This window comes from Hyla sarda, chromosome 1 (assembly GCF_029499605.1).
Source record: "Hyla sarda isolate aHylSar1 chromosome 1, aHylSar1.hap1, whole genome shotgun sequence".
NCBI lineage: Eukaryota > Metazoa > Chordata > Amphibia > Anura > Hylidae > Hyla > Hyla sarda.
Window position 1 is genome coordinate 235,359,919 of NC_079189.1, and position 19,529 is coordinate 235,379,447.

Sequence of the window (19,529 nt, forward strand, 5' to 3'; positions counted from 1 at the left end):
CCCCCCTTTTCCAATAAAAAAAAAAACACAGTGTAAATAAAAATAAAAATAAACATATGTGGTATCACCGCGTGCGGAAATGTCCGAATTATAAAAATATATCATTAATTAAACCGCTCGGTCAATGGCGTGCGCGCAAAAAAATTCCAAAGTCCAAAATAGTGCATTTTTGGTCACTTTTTATATCATTTAAAAATGAATAAAAAGTGATCAATAAGTCCTATCAATGCAAAAATGGTACCGTTAAAAACTTCAGATCACGGCGCAAAAAATGAGCCCTCATACCGCCCCATACACGGAAAAATAAAAAAGTTATAGGGGTCAGAAGATGACAATTTTAAACGTATTAATTTTCCTGCATGTAGTTATGATTTTTTCCAGAAGTCCGACAAAATCAAACCTATATAAGTAGGGTATCATTTTAATCGTATGGACCTACAGAATACATATCAGGTGTCATTTTTACCGAAAAATGTACTACGTAGAAACGGAAGCCCCCAAAAGTTACAAAACAGCGTTTTTTTTTTTCAATTTTGTCGCACAATGATTTTTTTTCCCGCTTCACCATAGATTTTTGGGCAAAATGACTGACGTCATTACAAAGTAGAATTGGTGGCGCAAAAAATAAGCCATCATATGGATTTTTAGGTGTAAATTTGAAAGAGTTATGATTTTTTAAAGGCAAGGAGCAAAAAACGAAAATGCAAAAACGGAAAAACCTCCGGTCCTTAAGGGGTTAAAAGCAGCACTAAGACTTAGGCTAGGTTAACACTACGGAATCTCAGGACAGAATTTCTGCCGGACCTCATGGACTGCATTGCCGTCCCCATAGATGGCAATGCATTTCTGGGTGGATCTTTTGGGAGATCTGCTCAGAAATGCATTGACATCTATGGGGACAGCCACAGTATGAACCCAGCCTTAAAGGGGTACTCCGCCCCTAGACATCTTATCCCCTATCCAAAGGATAGGGGATAAGATGTTAGATAGCCGGGGTCCCGCTGCTGGGGACCTCGGGGATCGCTGCTGCAGCACCCCTTCTATCATTACTGCGCAGAGCGAGATCACTCTGCACGTAATGACGGGCAATACAGGGGCCGGAGCATCGTTACGTCACGGCTCCGCCCCTTGTAACGTCACGGCCCGACCCCGTCAATACAAGTCTATGGGAGGGGGCCCCCTGCCATAGACTTGCATTAAGGGGACGGGCCGTGATGTCATGAGGTGCGGAGCCATGACGTCACGCTTCTCCGGCCCCTGTATCGCCCGTCATTACGCACAGAGCGAACTCGATCTGTGCAGTAATGATGGCGGGGTGCCGCAGTGGCGATCTCCGGGGTCCCCAGCAGTGGGACCACGGCGATCTGACATCTTATCCCCTATCCTTTGGATAGGGGATAAGATGCCAGGGGCGGAGTACCCCTTTAAACAGAAGAACAACAAGGTTACAGTGCCTAAAAGAAGTGACCATGGAGTGAGTGTTTGGATGAATGTCATGTTCAATGATGAATCACCAATCTGTACTGGTCATAGAGATGATGCTGGAATACTTGTCTGGCATTCTAATGAAACCTATAAAGATGATGCCTGAAGAAAACAATCACATTTCCCTACTCACTTACAATATTGGGTTGTATATCAGATAAAGGACAAGGTAAAATGACAATTATTACCTCAACAGTCAATACACAGGCATACATAGAAATTTCCCTTTTCTTCTCTATTTAATAGAAAATACATTTGGTGATGATTAAATCATTTTTCAGGATAATCATGCATCTTCCTATATGATAAAGAGCTAAAGTTGTTATTCAAGAAAGGTTTATCAACTATATAACATGGCAAGAATACAGCCTGGATCTCAATCTAATGAAATATTTTTGATGGAAGTAAAAAAAAAAATGGTTCATAACAATACTACATCATGCAAAGCTGATCAAGCTCGATGTAGAATATTTATCATTAATCTCCACTATCCATGCCAAATATTGTTTTCATGAGTCCATTTTATTTTCCTGATCTAGAAAAAAACATCCGCGTAACCAAAGTGCCCCATATATGTTAATGATGTTGAGCTTTAGTACCATACACAACCAGCGGATGGATGGGGCAGTATTTTTGGAAGAAAACAGCCATATATTTCTAATTTTGCACAAGCCCTTTCATCTTGTTTACAGCTAAAAACCTCATGAAACTAATTTGTTTCAGTTATTAGTATTATATACAAGAAATATTTTATCATATTTTTTTATGTTCGCTAATGTATTGGATATTGCATACATTTCAAGTTGTTTTTTTTCTTGCTGTTAAAGGGGTACGCTGCCCGTAGACATCTTGAGGGATATTTATCAAAACCTGTGCAAAGGTAAGGTTGCTTAGTTGCCCATAGCAACCAATCAGATCGCTTCTTTCATTTTGCAGAGGCCTTGTTAAAAATTAAAGAAGCGAGCTGATTGGTTGCTATGGGCAACTGGGCAACTTTTCCTGTGGACAGGTTTTGATAAATCTCCCCCATTATCCCCTATCCATAGGATAGGGGATAAGGTGTCTGATTGCGGGGTCCTGCCGCTGTGGACCCCCGTGATCTCTGCAGTAGAACCCCAGACATCCGGTGCCCAGAGCGAACTTTGGCTTACTGTAGATGCAGGGCAAGGCTCGTGACGTCACGCCCCGTTTGTGATGTCATGGCAATGCCCCCTCAATGCAAGTTTATGGGAAGGGGCATGACTTGCATTGATAGACTTGCATTGAGGGGGCGTGGCCGTGATGTCACTAGCCTACGACACTGCATCCGACGCTCTAAACTAACACCGGGTGCAGCAGGGAGATGCGGCTGGGGACCCCCGCAATCAGACAGATAGATCCTATCCTTTAGATAGGGGATAAGATGTCTAGGGGTGGAGTACCCCTTTAAAAAAAAAAAAAAAAAGCTAGAATCTGTTCTATATAAAAATGTATGCCCCAGCTAATTGTTCAAATATAAGCCATTCATAAAGAGGTTGTCTGGTGTATTTAAGGGAGCCTGTCACCTGTATTTAAGGGAACCTGTCACATTCTGCAAACTGGGCGCCCGCATAATATGCCGTTGTTGTACTCATTGACTTCAATGGGTCTGCAGCAAATCTGCAGATTTTCCACAGAAGATTATGTACGTGTGAATAAAGTTTTCTTAAAAACCTAGACTACCCCCTTTTGAAGTTTTTGGAATGCAGTCCATAGTTAGTACATTGACGTAGAAAAAGTCATAAAGTTGCAATTAAATGTTCTGCAAAATAAAATGTACACGTGAAAGTCATTGTGGAAAATTCTTATAAAAAAGGGAGAGAAAAAAAAAGGGCGTTTTGGCTGCCAGCTTTCAGGAGACATGCTGCTAAGTTCAATAAATCTAGAGGTGAAAATATGTGTAGAAGAATAAGTGGCTGTGTGGAGAAATTGGATAGGAGACACTTTTTATTATAAACTTTAACACTCTGTTCTAGTAATTTAAAGGGGTTATTCCAAAATTGTTACAAACAGCGCCAGATCCTGACAACTAGTGGAAATAGGCAGCCTCATGCCAAAATTAACTTGCATAGATCTCCTTTTGTTTGCATTGGTTCCCTTTCCCCTGTGTGCACAGTGTACTTTCCCAGCAGCACCCAGTATCTCTTCTGCAGTTGTAACCTGTGATGTGTCGTCTGTATGAACTGGACTACTAAATTCCGGCCCAATAACACATGTAGAGGTATATGTTACTCACAACAATATAACCCAGAAGGGTTAGATAAAGCCTCTATAATACATGTGTCAAAAGTAATAAAACATAACTTTTATTGTATATTAATTAATAAATAAAGGTGAGGATCACACGTTTTAAAAACATTTCCACTGGAGCCCTATACTCATTATGGAATGGACCAGCATGGTCCTCTTCGATAGGGCAACAGGGTTTGATGGATCTGAATGATTGGCTAAACAAAAGCCTACATCACCGGCCAGTGTGTATCGTAGGCTCATACACATTGTGGTCAGACCTATTCCAGGCGTATGTATTGCTACTGGTGTACTATACACATATGTTCACCACTCAAGAATGGTATTGTATAATGTTCGTATGCTAACACTTGTGAATATGATCTTATGTACCGGTGCTTCCTCTGAAATAGCAAGCACTCAGGTATATTGCTCTTTATGACCTCTGTGTATAAACACCACTTATATATGTGGTTGTTTATCAGATCCCCAACCCCATCATGAGATACTCAGATTGCCAGCCACTAACACCTACTGTGCACCGCAGGTGTGAGCTATATGGTAACTGACTAGCCTATCTAGACACTTGCTTTAGTCACAGTTTGGCATTGGACCCAGTGGAACCGCAATTAAAACAGAAAAATATCACACCCCAACATGTTTCGCCACTAGTGTGGCTTTATCAAGGAGACAACTGACAGCATTGAATGTCAGAGCCAAATGAGCCTTTTTATACGGTGCTCTCCTGACATCACACTTGAAATGACCACTCATAGTCTACATTTATTAGAGCCAATCCATATGCTCCTAACATATGCAGCCACATCAATGGCAACTCTCCATACTCATATACCAATCACCATGAAGGATCTTAGATTACATCACTCACTTCTCAGGCGGCTGTCCACTCACGATCATTTTTTTATGGACCAATCCACGGTCAGGACATTGTAAACATCCGTCCATATTACCCGGATCCATGCGACGACGTCTGCCGTCCAGTCATGTAACCGGCTGCGGTCATGTGATCACCCACCGCGCTCTACGTTCTGCCACATCAAGTGCATCTCTTTGTATGCGCGTGCGTCTGTCTGTTCCACACTGTGCAGGTGCACGCAGCTTCAACCTCCAATTGATGTTAACTCCTTAATGCTCGGGTGTATCATGCTGGATTCTCATGCATATCTCCCCATATTCAGTTAAGAGCTCTGTATTGCTGAGATGTGCACTAATACAAAACGATGGAATATATGGGCAACTGTCACAATTCCCGACAATATTTGTAAAAATGTATTTGTATCTACATTTTTTAAGTCCTAATTAAAAATAGTTATATTTGCCCATATCTTTGAGTGAAAGACAACATTTTGTTATATATTTTAAGGTGTTATCTAAGTGGGAACCACTTATTTTTCTTTATGGAGAGAAAAAGGTGGAGAATATTTCTTATTCGTACAGAGGTGTGATTATTTTGCAGGTAAGTAGACTAAGAATAAATTCAAAGAATGCACTTCTTCAGAATCCTATGTTCATATGTGTGTATAGTACATCAATAGCGATACATACGCCTGGAATAGGTCTGACCACAATGTATATAAGCCTATGATACACACTGGCCGGTGATGTAGGCTTTTGTTTAGCCAATAATTCAGATCCATCAACCCCTGTTGCCCTATCGAAGAGGACCCTGCTGGTCCATTCCATAATGAGTATAGGGCTCCAGTGGAACTGTGTTTTTAAAACGTGTGATCCTCACCTTTATTTATTAATTAATATACAATAAAAGTTATGTTTTATTACTTTTGACACGTGTATTATAGAGGCTTTATCTAACCCTTCGGGGTTATATTGTTGTGAGTCTGTATGAACTGGAACCCATGATGGTATTGACAATCCTCATACCTCTCAAAGTATACAGCTAAAATATACACAGAGTTATTCTGTCTGTATACCTTCAGTATATAGCACATTTTTACTGATGGCTGTTCCTGCTCCTGCACTGGGTAACCAATCTGAGGTGTTCTCTGTGCACTGAAAATAAGGAAACAATGCATGCAGGGGAGCCATGAAGAGTGTAGGGGAAAATGGCAGCCGAAATAGCAAGAGATAGCTCTGTTCACACTAACTTTAGTAGTTTTGTTTTTAAATCTATAATGAATCCATTATCGGTTTTGTTTTTTGTTAGCCTATATACTGGTTTTAGGTTACAAATTTTCAGACTTTTAATGGTACAGCATTTTACACTGTTAAAACCTCAAAAGAAAGTGGGTAGGCCTCTTAGGCCATGTTTAGACATCTGGAATCTCTGTGCAGAATTCCACCAGAGATTCTGGAGCAGCAGAGTCCCTGTGATTTCAACAGATTCTGCTGCGCTGTGCAGGCATTCGGGAATTTCCGTTCCAGGTGTTGCTAGCACGGAAATTACGTTGTCCGTGTTTGCACAAAGAATGAACCTCTTCATTCTTTTTGCAGACACGGAATGCATAGCCATCTACGAGATTACTATATTATGCTGGCGCCTGCACTCCAGAATATCCACACGGAGATTTTCCCTGCAGACATTCCAGAAGTGTGAATATAGCCTCAGAGAAAAGAAACCTTTGGGGGAGGCATACTTTCTAATAGTCCTGGTGGTGTACTGCAAAAGGATTGAGGTTTATGCAAAATTGTTACACAGAAAATTGCTATGAAGTAAGGGCTCTTTTATTTTCAAAGTGTTAGGCTCCTTTCACACTATATTATTGTTCCATTTAGGAACTTCCGTCAGAAGTTCCATCACTATAACTTGGAAAACTGGACGTTACAAAACCCTTGACGGCCGCGACTAAATCGCATTGCAGCCTATGGGGTTTTGTAACTGCCCGTTTGCACCCTTATATGCCCGTAATTCCTTACGGACGTTATATAGTGACGGGACATCGTGGCGGAAAAATTACTGCATGCAGATCTCTCCACAGGTGTTAAGTGGGATTTAGATCTGGACTCGCTGCTGGCCACTTCAGAACTCTCCAGTGCTTTGTTGCCATCCATTTCTGGGTGCTTTTTGACGTATGTTTGAGGTCATTGTCCTGCTGGAAGACCCAAGATCTCGGATGCAAACCCAGCTTTCTGACCTTGGGTTGTACATTGCAACCCAAAATCCATTGGTAATCCTCAGATTTCATGATGCCTTGCACACATTCAAGGCACCCAGTGCAAGAGGCAGAAAACAACCCCAAAACATCATTGAACCTCCACCATATTTCACTGTAGGTACTGTGTTCTTTTCTTTGTAGGACTCATTCCATTTTCGGTAAACAGTAGAATGATGTGCTTTACCAAAAAGCTCTATCTTGGTCTCATCTGTCCACAAGACATTTTCCCAGAAGGATTTTGGCTTACTCAAGTTCATTTTGGCAAAATGTAGTCTTGCTTTTTTATGTCTCTGTGTCAGCAGTGGGGTCCTCCTGGGTCTCCTGCCATAGCATTTCATTTCATTTAAATGTTGACGGATAGTTTACGCTGACACTGATACTCCCTGAGCCTGCAGGACAGCTTGAATATCTTCGGTAGTTGTTTGGGGCTGCTTATCCACCATCCGGACTATCCTGCGTTGACACCTTTCATCAATTTTTCTCTTCCATCCACACGAAGGGAGATTAGCTACAGTGCCATGGGTTGCAAACTTCTTGATAATGTTGCGCACTGTGGACAAAGGAAAAGCTAGATCTCTGGAGATGGACTTGTAACCTTGAGGTTGTTGCTATTTTTCCACAATTTTGGTTCTCAAGTCCTCAGACTGTTCTCTTCTCTTTCTGTTGTCCATGCTTAGTGTGGCACACACAGACAGACAATGCAAAGACTAAGTGAACTTCTCTCCTCTTTATCTGCTTTCAGGTGGGATTTTTATAGTGCCCACACCTGTTACTTGCCCTAGGTGAGTTTAAAGGAGCGTCACATGCTTGAATCAATCTTATTTTTCCACAATTTTGAAAGGGTGGCAATATTTTTTTCCAGCTAATTTTTGGAGTTTGGTGTGACATTATGTCCAATTTGCTTTTTTTTCCTCCCTTTTTTGGTTTAGTTCCAATACACACAAAGGGAATAAACATGTGTATAGCAAAACATGTGTTACTGCAATCCTTTTCTGTGAGAAATACTTAATTTTCTAGAAAAATTTCAGGGGTGCAAATATTTATGGCCATGACTGTATACAGTGGTCCCTCAACATACGATGGTAATCCGTTCCAAATGAACCATCGTTTGTTGAAACCATCGTATGTTGAGGGATCCGTGCAATGTTAAATATAGGACGTTGTACTCACCTGTCCCCGCCGTCACCGCTGCCCTGGATGTCGCCCTCCATTGCTGCCGCCGCGTCCCCGGGGTGTCCCCGCCACTCTGGGACGTCTCTGTTGCCTGGGATCATCGTTCCTCATCGCCAACATTACGTCACTATGCACTCCGCTCCTATTGGATGACGGGACGCCGTGTGCGGCGACGTGATGACTACTATGGATACCAACGGTGATGCAGGAGATGCTGAAGATGACGTCCTGGAGCGCCGCGGACAGTTGACTGACCATCACCGGAGCTTACGGGGCACCGTAAATGGATAGCCGTTTATGCGATGGCCTCGACATACTAAGAGGCCACCGCATGTTGAAATTATAGTATGTCGGGGCCATTGGGGGTCACTGTATATGGTTTTCAAAGAAACATCACTAAAAGAAGTGACTTGTCTCTTTTCAGAGCAGTTTAATTAGAAAGCTCACATTAAAAACAATGGGAGCTGGAAAAAAACAAACATTGCTTTGTATTAGTAAAGTTTTTTTTTTTTTTTTTTTTTTTTTTTGTAACAAAAAGAACTTCAATGGGAAAAATCTGCAACACATCCCTATGAGTGGAAGGGGGGCATGTCCCTCCTTGTGGTGGAGGGAGGGGGCATGTCCCTACCTTGTGGTGGGATGTGATTGGTGCAGCTGCTCATGCAGCCTTGTCCATGAGTCATCTCTTGTCTATGATTAATGGACAAGCCTGAGGCTGCTGCAGGACTGGTTAGTGTCTCAGTATGCATGGGGACCCTTAGTGGTGGGATTCTGATGAGCCGTTATCTTGATAAACTACTAGAAATTTGTGAAACAAACATATTACAAAAGGTGTCTAATTTGCATCCGTAAAAACTAATAATTTGCATAAACATGTAAACAAGTATGGTTTGTAAACTTAATTGTACCAAATATCCAGACTTTTAAACATCTGTAGAAAAAGAGAAAAAAAAGACCTGTGGGGGCGCCTCGTGTATTACCACTTAGACCCTGTGGGGAATAGGGTGGAAGGACAGGTTTTACTTGCCCTTAGGTAATGGCCGCTCACCTGGAGCAAATATAAAATTTGCATATAACCCAACAAAATGCGTAACTGAAGAAACCAGGAACTTCTGCTGTGCCCAGGGTTGCAGGAGAAGGGCTGATGTCAGACACTGATCTGAGGAAGGGGGTGGCTCTGCCGAAACACATCATCTCCTATTGTATATTGTTTTTTATTTTTTTACTTCAATAAACCACTCCAGTATTTTGAAATATTTCTGGTCTGGACCTCACTTCTTATTGGAACAGCAGTGCCATTCAAAGGGTTATTTTCCACTGCCTCTACTGACTTTTAAACATGACCATCTTAACCATATTGAAAAATGTTTACAAATTGAAAAAAAAAAGTTATATACAGTCATGGCCGTAAATGTTGGTGCCCCTGAAATTTTTCAAGAAAATGAAGTATTTCTCACAGAAAAGGATTGCAGTCACACATGTTTTGCTATACACATGTTTATTCCCTTTGTGTGTATTGGAACTAAACTACAAAAGGGAGGAAAAAAAGCATGGGCATAATGTCACACCAAACTCCAAAAATGGGCTGGGCAAAATACTTGTCACTAGGGATCGACCTATATGGTTTTTTTAGGGCCGATACCGATACTTTGTGGAGGTTAGGGCCGAGAGCTGATAACTTATACCGATATTCTGGTATAAGTTAACGGCTATTTATCCCCCCCGGCGACACCGCTACAGATCATTGATTTAAAGCGGGTGCTTTAAATCAATGAACTGCAGCGGCTTTTGCGGTGCCAGAAACCGCCGCCGCCTCCCGCTTCTCTCCCCCTGCGTGTCCTGAGTCCTATCGCCGCACCACCCCAGCCAGAGACCGCCGCTGCCCCATTGCCTCCCCCATCCCTGGTTTTATAATTACCTGTTCCCGGGGTCCACGCTTCTTCTGGCTCCTGTGGCATCCTCCTGAGCTGTCACTGATGGTGACGTTGCGTTGAGGACGTCACTCGTCGCAGCGCACAGCGTAGTGCAGGAGCCAGAAGAAGCGTGGACCCCGGGAACAGGTAATTATAAAACCGGGGACGGGAGAGGCAATGGGGCGGCGGCGGTCTCTGGCCGGGCGGTGCGGGTGATGCGGGGGGCGGGGCATTATTGGATTATCGGCAAGGTAATTGCCGATACCATCCAAAATCGTGAATATAACCGATAATCGGTCGATCCCTACTTGTCACCCTTTCAAAATTGTGGAAGAACTGTCTGAGGACCAAAAGTGTGAAAAAATATCAACAATCTCAAGGTTACAAGTCCATCTCCAGAGATCTTTGTCCACAGTGCGCAACATTATCAAGAAGTTTGCAACCCATGGCACTGTAGCCAATCTCCCTGGGCGTGGACAGAAGTCCCGGTATATAGCGCCCGGTCCCGGTATATAGCGCCGGGTATATAGCATCGTACCGGGTCTGTCCCGGTGGCTAATGAAAGCCGGGACGCTGGGCTAATAGCGTGCGGCACCGATCATTGTGCCTCGCGCTATTAACCCTTGAGACGCGGCATTCAAAATTGATTGCCGCGTCTAAAATTAAAGTGAAAGCTTCCCATCAGCTCAGTTGGGCTGATCGGGACCATTGCGGTGAAATAGCGATGTCCTGATCAGCTAGAACACGAGCGGAGGTCCCCTTAACTGCCTCAGCTGCGTCCGATCGGCGATTGATTACTCCAAGCCTGAAATCCAGGCTTGTGCAATCGACCGCCAATAACACTGATCTTTGCCGTGTCAATGCACAGAAATGATCTGTGTAGCAGATCAGTGTGTGCAGTGTATTAGCCACTAGGGGGAGCTAGAACACTGGGGGGGGGAAAAAGTATGAAAAAAAAAGTTAAAAAAAGATCATTGAACCCCTTCCCTAATAATAAAAGTAAGAATCACCCCCCTTTTTCCGTAAAAAAAAAATAAAAAAAACTGTGTAAATAAAAATGAACATGTGGTATTGTTAATTAAACCGCACGGTCAATGGCGTACGAGCAAAAAAAATTCCAACGTCCAAAATAGTGTGTTTTTGGTCACTTTTTATATAATGGAAAATGAATAAAAAGCGATTAAAAAGTCTGATCAGTATAAAAATGGTACCGATAAAAACTTCAAATCACAGCGCAAAAAATGAGCCCTCATACCGGCCCATACGTGGAAAACATATACATTTTCAAGTAATACAAAATCAAACCTATATAAGTAGGGTATCATTTTAACCGTATGGACCTACAGAATAAAGATAAGGTGTCATTTTTACTGAAAAATGCATTGTGTAGAAACCCCCAAAAGCTCCAAAATTGCATTTTTTTCTTCAATTTTGTCGCACAATGAGTTTTTTTCCACGTCACAGTGGATATTTTGGTAAAATGACTAATGTCATTGCAAAGTAGAAGTGGTGGCGCAAAAAATATGCCATAATATGGAATTATAGGTGCAAAATTGAAAGCGTTATGATTGTTAGAATGTGGTGAGGAAAAAATGAAAATGCAAAAACTGAAACACCATGCGTCCTTAAGGGGTTAATGACAGGTGTCAACGCAGGATAGTCCAAATGGTGGGTAAGCAGCCCCCCAAACAAGTTCCAAAGACATTCAAGCTGTCCTGCAGGCTCAGGGAGCATCAGTGTGAGCGTGAACTATCCGTCGACATTTAAATGAAATGAAATGCTATGGCAGGAGACCCAGGAGGACCCCACTGCTGACACAGAGACATAAGAAAGCAAGATTACATTTTGCCAAAATGAACTTGAGTAAGCCAAAATCCTTCTGGGAAAACGTCTTGTGGACAGATGAGACCAAGATAGAGGTTTTTGGTAAAGCACATCATTCTACTGTTTACCGAAAACGGAATGAGGCCTACAAAGAAAAGAACACAGTATCTACAGTGAAATATGGTGGAGGTTCAATGATTTATTATTTATTTATTCATTTATTTTTCTGCTGCCACTGGCACTGGGTGCTTTGAATGTGTGCAAGGCATCATGAAATCTTGGGTCTTCCAGCAGGACAATGACCCCAAACATACGTTAAAAAGCACCCAGAAATGGATGGCAACAAAGTGCTGGAGAGTTCTGAAGGGTCCAGCAATGAGTCCAGATCTAATTCCCATTGAACACCTGTGGAGAGATCTTAAAATTGCTGTTGGGAAAAGGCGCCCATCCAATAAGAGAGACCTGGAGCAGTTTGCAAAGGAAGAGTGGTCCAACATTCCGGCTGAGAGGTGTAAGAAGCTTATTGATGGTTATAGGAAGCGACTGATTTCAGTAATTTTTTCCAAGGGTTGTGCAATCAAATATTAAGTTAAGGGTGCCAATTATTTTGTCCAGCCCATTTCTGGAGTTTGGTGTGACATTATGTCCAATTTGCTTTTTTTCCTCGCTTGTTTGGTTTAGTTCCAATACACACAAAGAGAATAAACATGTGTATAGCAAAACATGTGTTACTGCAATCCTTTTCTATGAGAAATGCTTAATTTTCTTGAAAAATTTCAGGACTGCCAACATTTACTGCCAAGACTGTATGTGTGTGTGTGTGTGTATATATTATATATAAATATTTTTTTTTAAATAACAAATTGATCTGCTTGTATTAATCAACTAATTATTGTAATGTGTGTTTTTTATGGTCGTGTTTTGCGCCCTTTTAAAGAGATTGTGCCAAGTTTTGCGCCTTTTTTTAAAAGTTGCATTTTCATAAATTCTTGACTACTGCAAAAACCCAAATCAAAACACGCGTACCACAGCCAAACACAGGAATGCACGTATGTGAAAAATCGCACCAAAAGTCGCAAAAACAACACTGCTCCAAGATATTGCAACTATTTTACCCAAGAAAACAAGGGTAAAATGCTTCATAAATACCCCCTGTTATCCGTGGTGGGATCTGAACCACTGAGCCACCGTGCTGGTTAAAATTTCAACCACAGTGCTGCCACATTGTAATAGTTTTACTTCACACAGAACTAGGGATCGACCGATTATCGGTATGGCCGATATTATCGGCCGATAATTATGATTTTGGGCATTATCGGTATCGGCAATTACCTTGCCGATAAGCCGATAATTCCCCGCACCGCCCCCACCGCACCGCGACCGCCTCGACCCACCACGTCGCACCCCCCACCGTAGTGCTGGGCGGTATACCGGTATGGATTTTTGCCCATACTGCTATACCGGTCGGGCCCCTCCCCCACCCTCCGAGTCAATAAATAAATAAATAAACTTACCCGTAATGGGAGTGGTCCGGGCCATCCATCCTTCCTTCCTGTAGTGTCCGGCGCCATTCCGGGTGGAGGGTGCATCGGTACGGACTGTCCTTCTCCGGGGGTCCTCTTCTCCACTCCGGGCAGGCTCCGGCCTAGTACGCTGCATAGACGCCGTGACGTCAGGTGCGTTGCTGCGCATGGGCGTCACTGCGCAGCGGCGTCTATGCAGCGTAGTAGGCCGGAGCCTGCCCGGAGTGGAGAAGATGACCCCCGGAGAAGGACAGCCCGGACCGGTGCACCCTCCACCCGGAATGGCGCCGGACACTACAGGAAGGAAGGATGGATGGCCTGGACCACCCTGACAGGTAGTGGAGAGAAGCGGGTGGTGGCGGCGGTGGCCTATGGCACCGCAAAAGCCACTGCAGTGCATTTATTTAAAGCGCCTGCTTCAAATCAATGACCTGCAGCGGTGTCGAGGGGGGATAAATAGCCGATAACTTATACCGGAATATCGGTATAAGTTATCGGCTATCGGCCCTAACCTCCACCGACTATCGGTATCGGCCCTAAAAAAACGATATCGGTTGATCCCTACTCAGAACCCTAGAGTTGAGCTGTAACTGCAGTTAACCACAATATCTCATTCTGTTTGTCATACTTTATAATTGTGGAGGTTGTGATGCAGAGAATATGGTAGGTCTGCATTGTGGTCTGATAAGTCACTAAAAAGTGGTATTTTACACTGGAGTTGTGCCGATGGCAATCACAGAGGAACTGCATAGCGATCTCCTGTCTACGGCCAGGCAGCTTTTTGTGTCCGCTTAAAGTGGCGATTTCCTGCTGTAGAAATCCACCACTATGAGCAAACACACAGAGCTACCCGGCCGTAGCCAGAAGTTCACTATGCAGTTCCTCTGTGATTGCGATCGGTGCAACCGCAGCTTAAAATATGCTGTGGATTTGACCCCGCCCTAACAAATAGTTGAGTGTAATTGGCTTTTTACTATTACTCTGCTTAACCATCTCCTTCTAAGCGGTCCTGTGATATTTCTCATATTTGTAATCTTGGACTTGCCATGTAACATTCTCATTCTCTTTGCAGGTTCGGCTGTGTGGCAGTTGATCGCATCCTTCCTGAAACTTCCAATCTCCGGGACGCATTGCATAGTCGGAGCAACAATTGGCTTCTCTCTTGTTGCTATTGGTACACATGGTGTGCAGTGGATGCAGCTTGTCAAGATTGGTAATTGACATTTCCTTTTATGAGTGAGGGTATGTGGAAAAAGTTTCTAGAAATATCTGGTCAAAATATAATACACTTATTTTTTCAAAACATATAATAAAAAAGGGACAATTCTTACATTGTTTCCTTTTTAAATTTTCAAATCTATATAGCATTTCTCAAATTGCAGGTAAGAGCTACGATGTCAGATTTATTTTTAAATATTGAAAACACATGTTAGTGTTCTTCCTGCTTTCCCTTTTTTTGGCTTTGAATTGCTTAACATTTAAGACTTTATTGTGTACTTTAAAGTATGTAACAATACGGGTGCCATGCCTACAGCCTTTTTTTCCCTTGTGCCCCAATGGCAGCACTGCATTTTGAGAGCATTTTTATCTTCACTGTTTAACAGCGATATTATTTAGGTCCAAAATGCTACCTCCAGTGTTCATATTCTAAGTAGCTTGAAGAAGTGTGAACCCAGCCTAAAGGTACCCATAAACATTACGGTTGATGAACCAAAATGATTAGTGAAAGTTTCCAGTTAATTTACCATAGATACTTAGGCGCCTGCAATGCAGAATTGAAGAATTTACACTAAAGGAGACCTTTCACCACTTGTAGTATGCCTCTTTTGGTATATTGTTGTATTCCCAATGAAAAAACTATTCTGGAACATCTTCTTTTTTTTTTTTTTTTCATTTGGCAATTTGCTGTCGCCCAGTGGAGTAGCTACAGAAGGTTGGCTGTTTTATACCTGACCTGCTAAAACTCAGTTTGAATGCTCAGCAGTAGATGGAGGTCTGTGCATTAGCACTGACAGGAGCAGAGATGTCACATAAGATAGAGGAGCAGTAAACTCCTAAATAAAGTGGCTGCACTGACAGTAGCAGAGTAGAGAAGTGCTGTTTAACCCCTTTGTCCCCATTTATAAGAGGATAAATGGATTATATTTGGCTACCACCTATATCTGCTATGCTTTCCAACAACAAGGGTTAAAAGAAATAATTTATTATTTGGAGTATGTGCACACTGCGTAATTCCACGCTTGGATATTATGCGCTGTGAACCTTAGCATCAGTGTGAATTGGTCTTCCGCGAGACCTGTTTACACAGTAATTTAAGCGGCGGACAATTGCCCCACTGAAATTGTTCCATGCAGAGTCCGTGAGCACTGCATAGCCGTCAATGGTGACGGCGCAGTGCTGCAAGGTGCTAACTTCGAAGTATACACCCGGCGGTGGCCGCCAGGCGGAATCTCCGCTCACAAGGTTCTGCGAGTGGATATTCTGCAGTGCGAACATACCTTTAGACTTCTTTTATAAATCATAGTTATGGCCAGGGCCAGATTCGTATTACAATTCCTGGACCTCCAGCTCAGTCCCTGATCTTCTGCCCCCAAGACGGAATAGACTTAGTATTTTCATATTAAAGACGGCATTGGCTACAGCAGGGGACTGCATAGATACACAAGACTGAAGAGGCCCATACTTGGTTCCCAAATTATTTTGCCTGATCCAGTGGGTGCGAGGACATCACTGTCGGCAGTTTATCTCTACATGAACAAAAGCGCATATATAAATTGGAGAAAGCACATCTGTAAGACTATAGATGATGGGCAAAACCAAGCTTTTGCATCGGAGCCGATGAACCTTTAACTGCGCCCCTGCTTTCACCATTCCCCTTGTAGTGTGTGTCCCTACACAATCTAAAACTGGTGTCTTTGATGTAACAGTGTCATGATGTTAACATTGCTAACGCCCAGTTTATTCATCCGTTTTATTGGTGGAATAACAGAAAAATGGCACAATGCAGCGTTATAAAAAAAAAAAATTATTCATGATGAATACATGTATTTACTAAAACAGACAGGAGAACTAGCAGATTATCTTGGAAAATTTTTCATACACTGCTCAAAAAAAATAAAGAACACTTAAAGGGGTAATCCGGTGGAAAACTTTTTTTTTTTTTTTTTTTTGGTGACAAAGTTAAACAGATTTGCAAATTTCTTCTATAAAAAAAATCTTAATCCTTCCAGTACTTATTAGCTGCTGAATACTACAGAGGAAATTCTTTTCTTTTTGAAACACAGAGCTCTCTACTGAATCACGAGCACAGTGCTCTCTGCTGACATATCTGTTCATTTTAAGAACTGTCCAGAGTGGGAGAAAATCCCCATAGCAAACATATGCTGCTCTGGACAGTTCCTAAAATGGTATTCAATCGGTCCGGCTTCAAGGAGAACGCTGGCTCCATGTGGCGCAGGATACAAAAGGAATGGAGATCAGATAAAATCGAGGTAGTTTATTTGCCAAGATGCAACGCGTTTCGCTGCGGGAAAGCAGCTTCATCAGGTATAAATTTATGCCTGATGAAGCTGCTTTCCCGCAGCGAAACACGTTGCATCTTTGGAAATAAACTACCTCGATTTTATCTGATCTCCATTACTTTTTTGCCTTGTGCCACGTGGAGTCGGTGTTCTCCTTGAAGCCAGACCGATTGAATACCTTGCATAGCCAGAGGGCTGCGGATACACCACCTCTTGATGCACTTACCATTGTTGTGTATGATGTTACAAAACCAAATCTGGTGAGCTGCTGTCTTCATTTCATTTTTATACTGAGTATCTCTCTTTTATCACACCAAGAAGTGCTCTCCCTTTTCTCCCCTTTAGTTCCTAAAATGGACAGAGATGTCAGCAGAGAGCACTGTGCTCGTGATGTCAGCAGAGAGCACTGTATTCCAAAAAGAAAAGAATTTCCTCTGTAGTATTCAGCAGCTAATAACTACTGGAAGGATTAAGATTTTTTAATAGAAGAAATTTACAGATCTGTTTAACTTCCTGGCACCAGTTGATATAAAAAATAGTTTCCCACCGGAGTACCCCTTTAAGGGGGTTCTCCGGTGCTTACACATCTTTTCCCCTATCCAAAGGATAGGGGATAAGATGCCTGATCGTGGAAGTCCCGCTGCTGGGGACCCCGGGATCATGCACGCAGCACCCCGTTTGTAATCAGTCCCCGGAGCGTGTTCGCTCCGGGACTGATTACAGGCGACCACCGGGCCGGCAGCGTGTGACGTCACGCCTCCGCCCCCGTGTGACGTCACGCTCCGCCCCTCAATGCAAGCCTACGAGAGGGGGCGTCACAGCTATCACGCCCCTCCCATAGGCTTGCATTGAGTGGCGGAGCGTGATGTCACACCGGGGTGGAGGCATGACGTCACACGCCGGTAATCAGTCCCGGAGCGAATACGCTCCAGGGACTGATTACAAACGGGGTGCTGCGTGCATGATCCCGGGGTCCCCAGCGGCGGGACTCCCGCGATCAGGCATCTTATCCCCTATCCTTTGGATAGGGGAAAAGATGTGTAAGCACCGGAGAACCCCTTTAAACAACACAATGTAACTCCAAGTCAATCACTTCTGTGAAATCACACTGTCCACTCAGGAAGCAACACCGATTGACAATCAATTTCACATGCTGTTGTGCAAATGGAACAGACAACAGGTGGAAATTAAAGGCAATAAGCAAGACAACCCCAATAAATGAGTGGTTGTGCAGGTGGTGGCCACAGACTTCTTCTCAGTTCCTATGCTTCCTGACTAATGTTTTGGTCACTTATGAATGCTGGGGGTGCTTTCACTCTAGTGTTAGCATGATACGGACTCTACAACCCACATAAGTGGCTCAGGTAGTGCAGCTCATCCAGGATGGCACATCAATGCGAGCTGTGGCAAGAAGGTTTCAGCTTAGTGTCCAGAGCATGTAAGCGCTACCAGGAGACAGGCCAGTACATCAGGAGACATGGAGGAGGTTGGAGGAGGGCAACAACCCAGCAGCAGGACCGCTACCTCCGCCTTTGTGCAGGGAGGAGCACTGCCAGAGCCCTGCAAAATGACCTTCAGCAGGCCACAAATGTGCATTTGTCCACTCAAACGGTCAGAAACACTCTATAAGGGTGGTATTAGGGCCCGACGTCCACAGGTAGGGGTTGTACTTACAGCCCAACACCGTGCAGGACGTTTGGCATTTGCCAGAGAACACCAAGATTGCCAAGTTCGCCACTGGCGCCCTGTGCTCTTCACAGATGAAAGTAGGTACACACTGAGCACATGTGACGGAGTCTGGAGACGCCATGGAAAACGTTCTGCTGCCTGCAACATCCTCCAGCATGACCAGTTTGGCGGTGGGTCAGTAATGGTGTTGGGTGGCATTTCTTTGGTGGGCCGCACAGCCCTCCATGTGCTTGCCAGAGGTAGCCTGACTTCCATTAGGTACCGAGATGAGATCCTTAGACCCCTTGTGAGACTATATGCTAGTCCGGTTGGTCCTGGGTTACTCCTAATGCAAAACAATGCTAGACCTCATGTGGCTGGAATGTGTCAGCAGTTCCTGCCAGAGGAAGGCGTTGATGCTATGGACTGGCCCGCCCGTTCCCCAGACCTGAATCCTATTGAGCATATCTGGGACATCATGTCTCTCTCCATCCACCAACGTTATGTTGCACCGCAGACTGTCCAGGAGTTGGCGGATGCTTTAGTCCAGGTCTGTGAGGACATCCCTCAGGAGACCATCCGGCACCTCATCAGGAGTATACCCTGGCGTTTTAGGGAGGCGTGGAGGCCACACACACACTACTGAGCCTCATTTTGACTTGTTTTAAGGACATTACATCAAAGTTTGATCAGCCTGTAATGTGGTTTTCCCCTTTGATTTTGAGTGTGACTCTATATCCAGACCTCCATGGGTTGATAAACTTGATTTCCATTGATAATTTGTGTGATTTTGTTGTCAGCACATTCAACTATGTAAAGATGAAAGTATTTCATACGATTAGTTCATTCATTCAGATCTAGGATGTGTTATCTTAGTGTTCCCTTTATTTTTTTGAGCAGTGTATAAGGCCTCTAGTGCTTTTAACCTGTGGAAGACAGTCAGTAAACACGGTGTGAATTTAGCCTTCAATATTGCTATATATTCCTTTTTAAATTAACCTGATGTAGACATATAAGAGGTAGAAATTCAGGTCATCTTTG

General features: G+C 43.4%; 1 protein-coding gene across 3 annotated transcripts in view; it reads left to right on the forward strand.

Annotated features, from left to right (window-relative positions):
• The window catches only part of SLC20A2 (solute carrier family 20 member 2), a 66,068-nt gene that overhangs the window by 14,518 nt on the left and 32,021 nt on the right, over positions 1 to 19,529 (forward strand). For all 3 annotated transcript variants that reach the window (XM_056568965.1, XM_056568957.1, XM_056568959.1), the window contains exon 3: positions 14,372 to 14,512. In XM_056568965.1, coding sequence (XP_056424940.1) covers positions 14,372 to 14,512 — 141 coding nt within the window. The remainder of the gene's footprint in view (positions 1 to 14,371; positions 14,513 to 19,529) is intronic.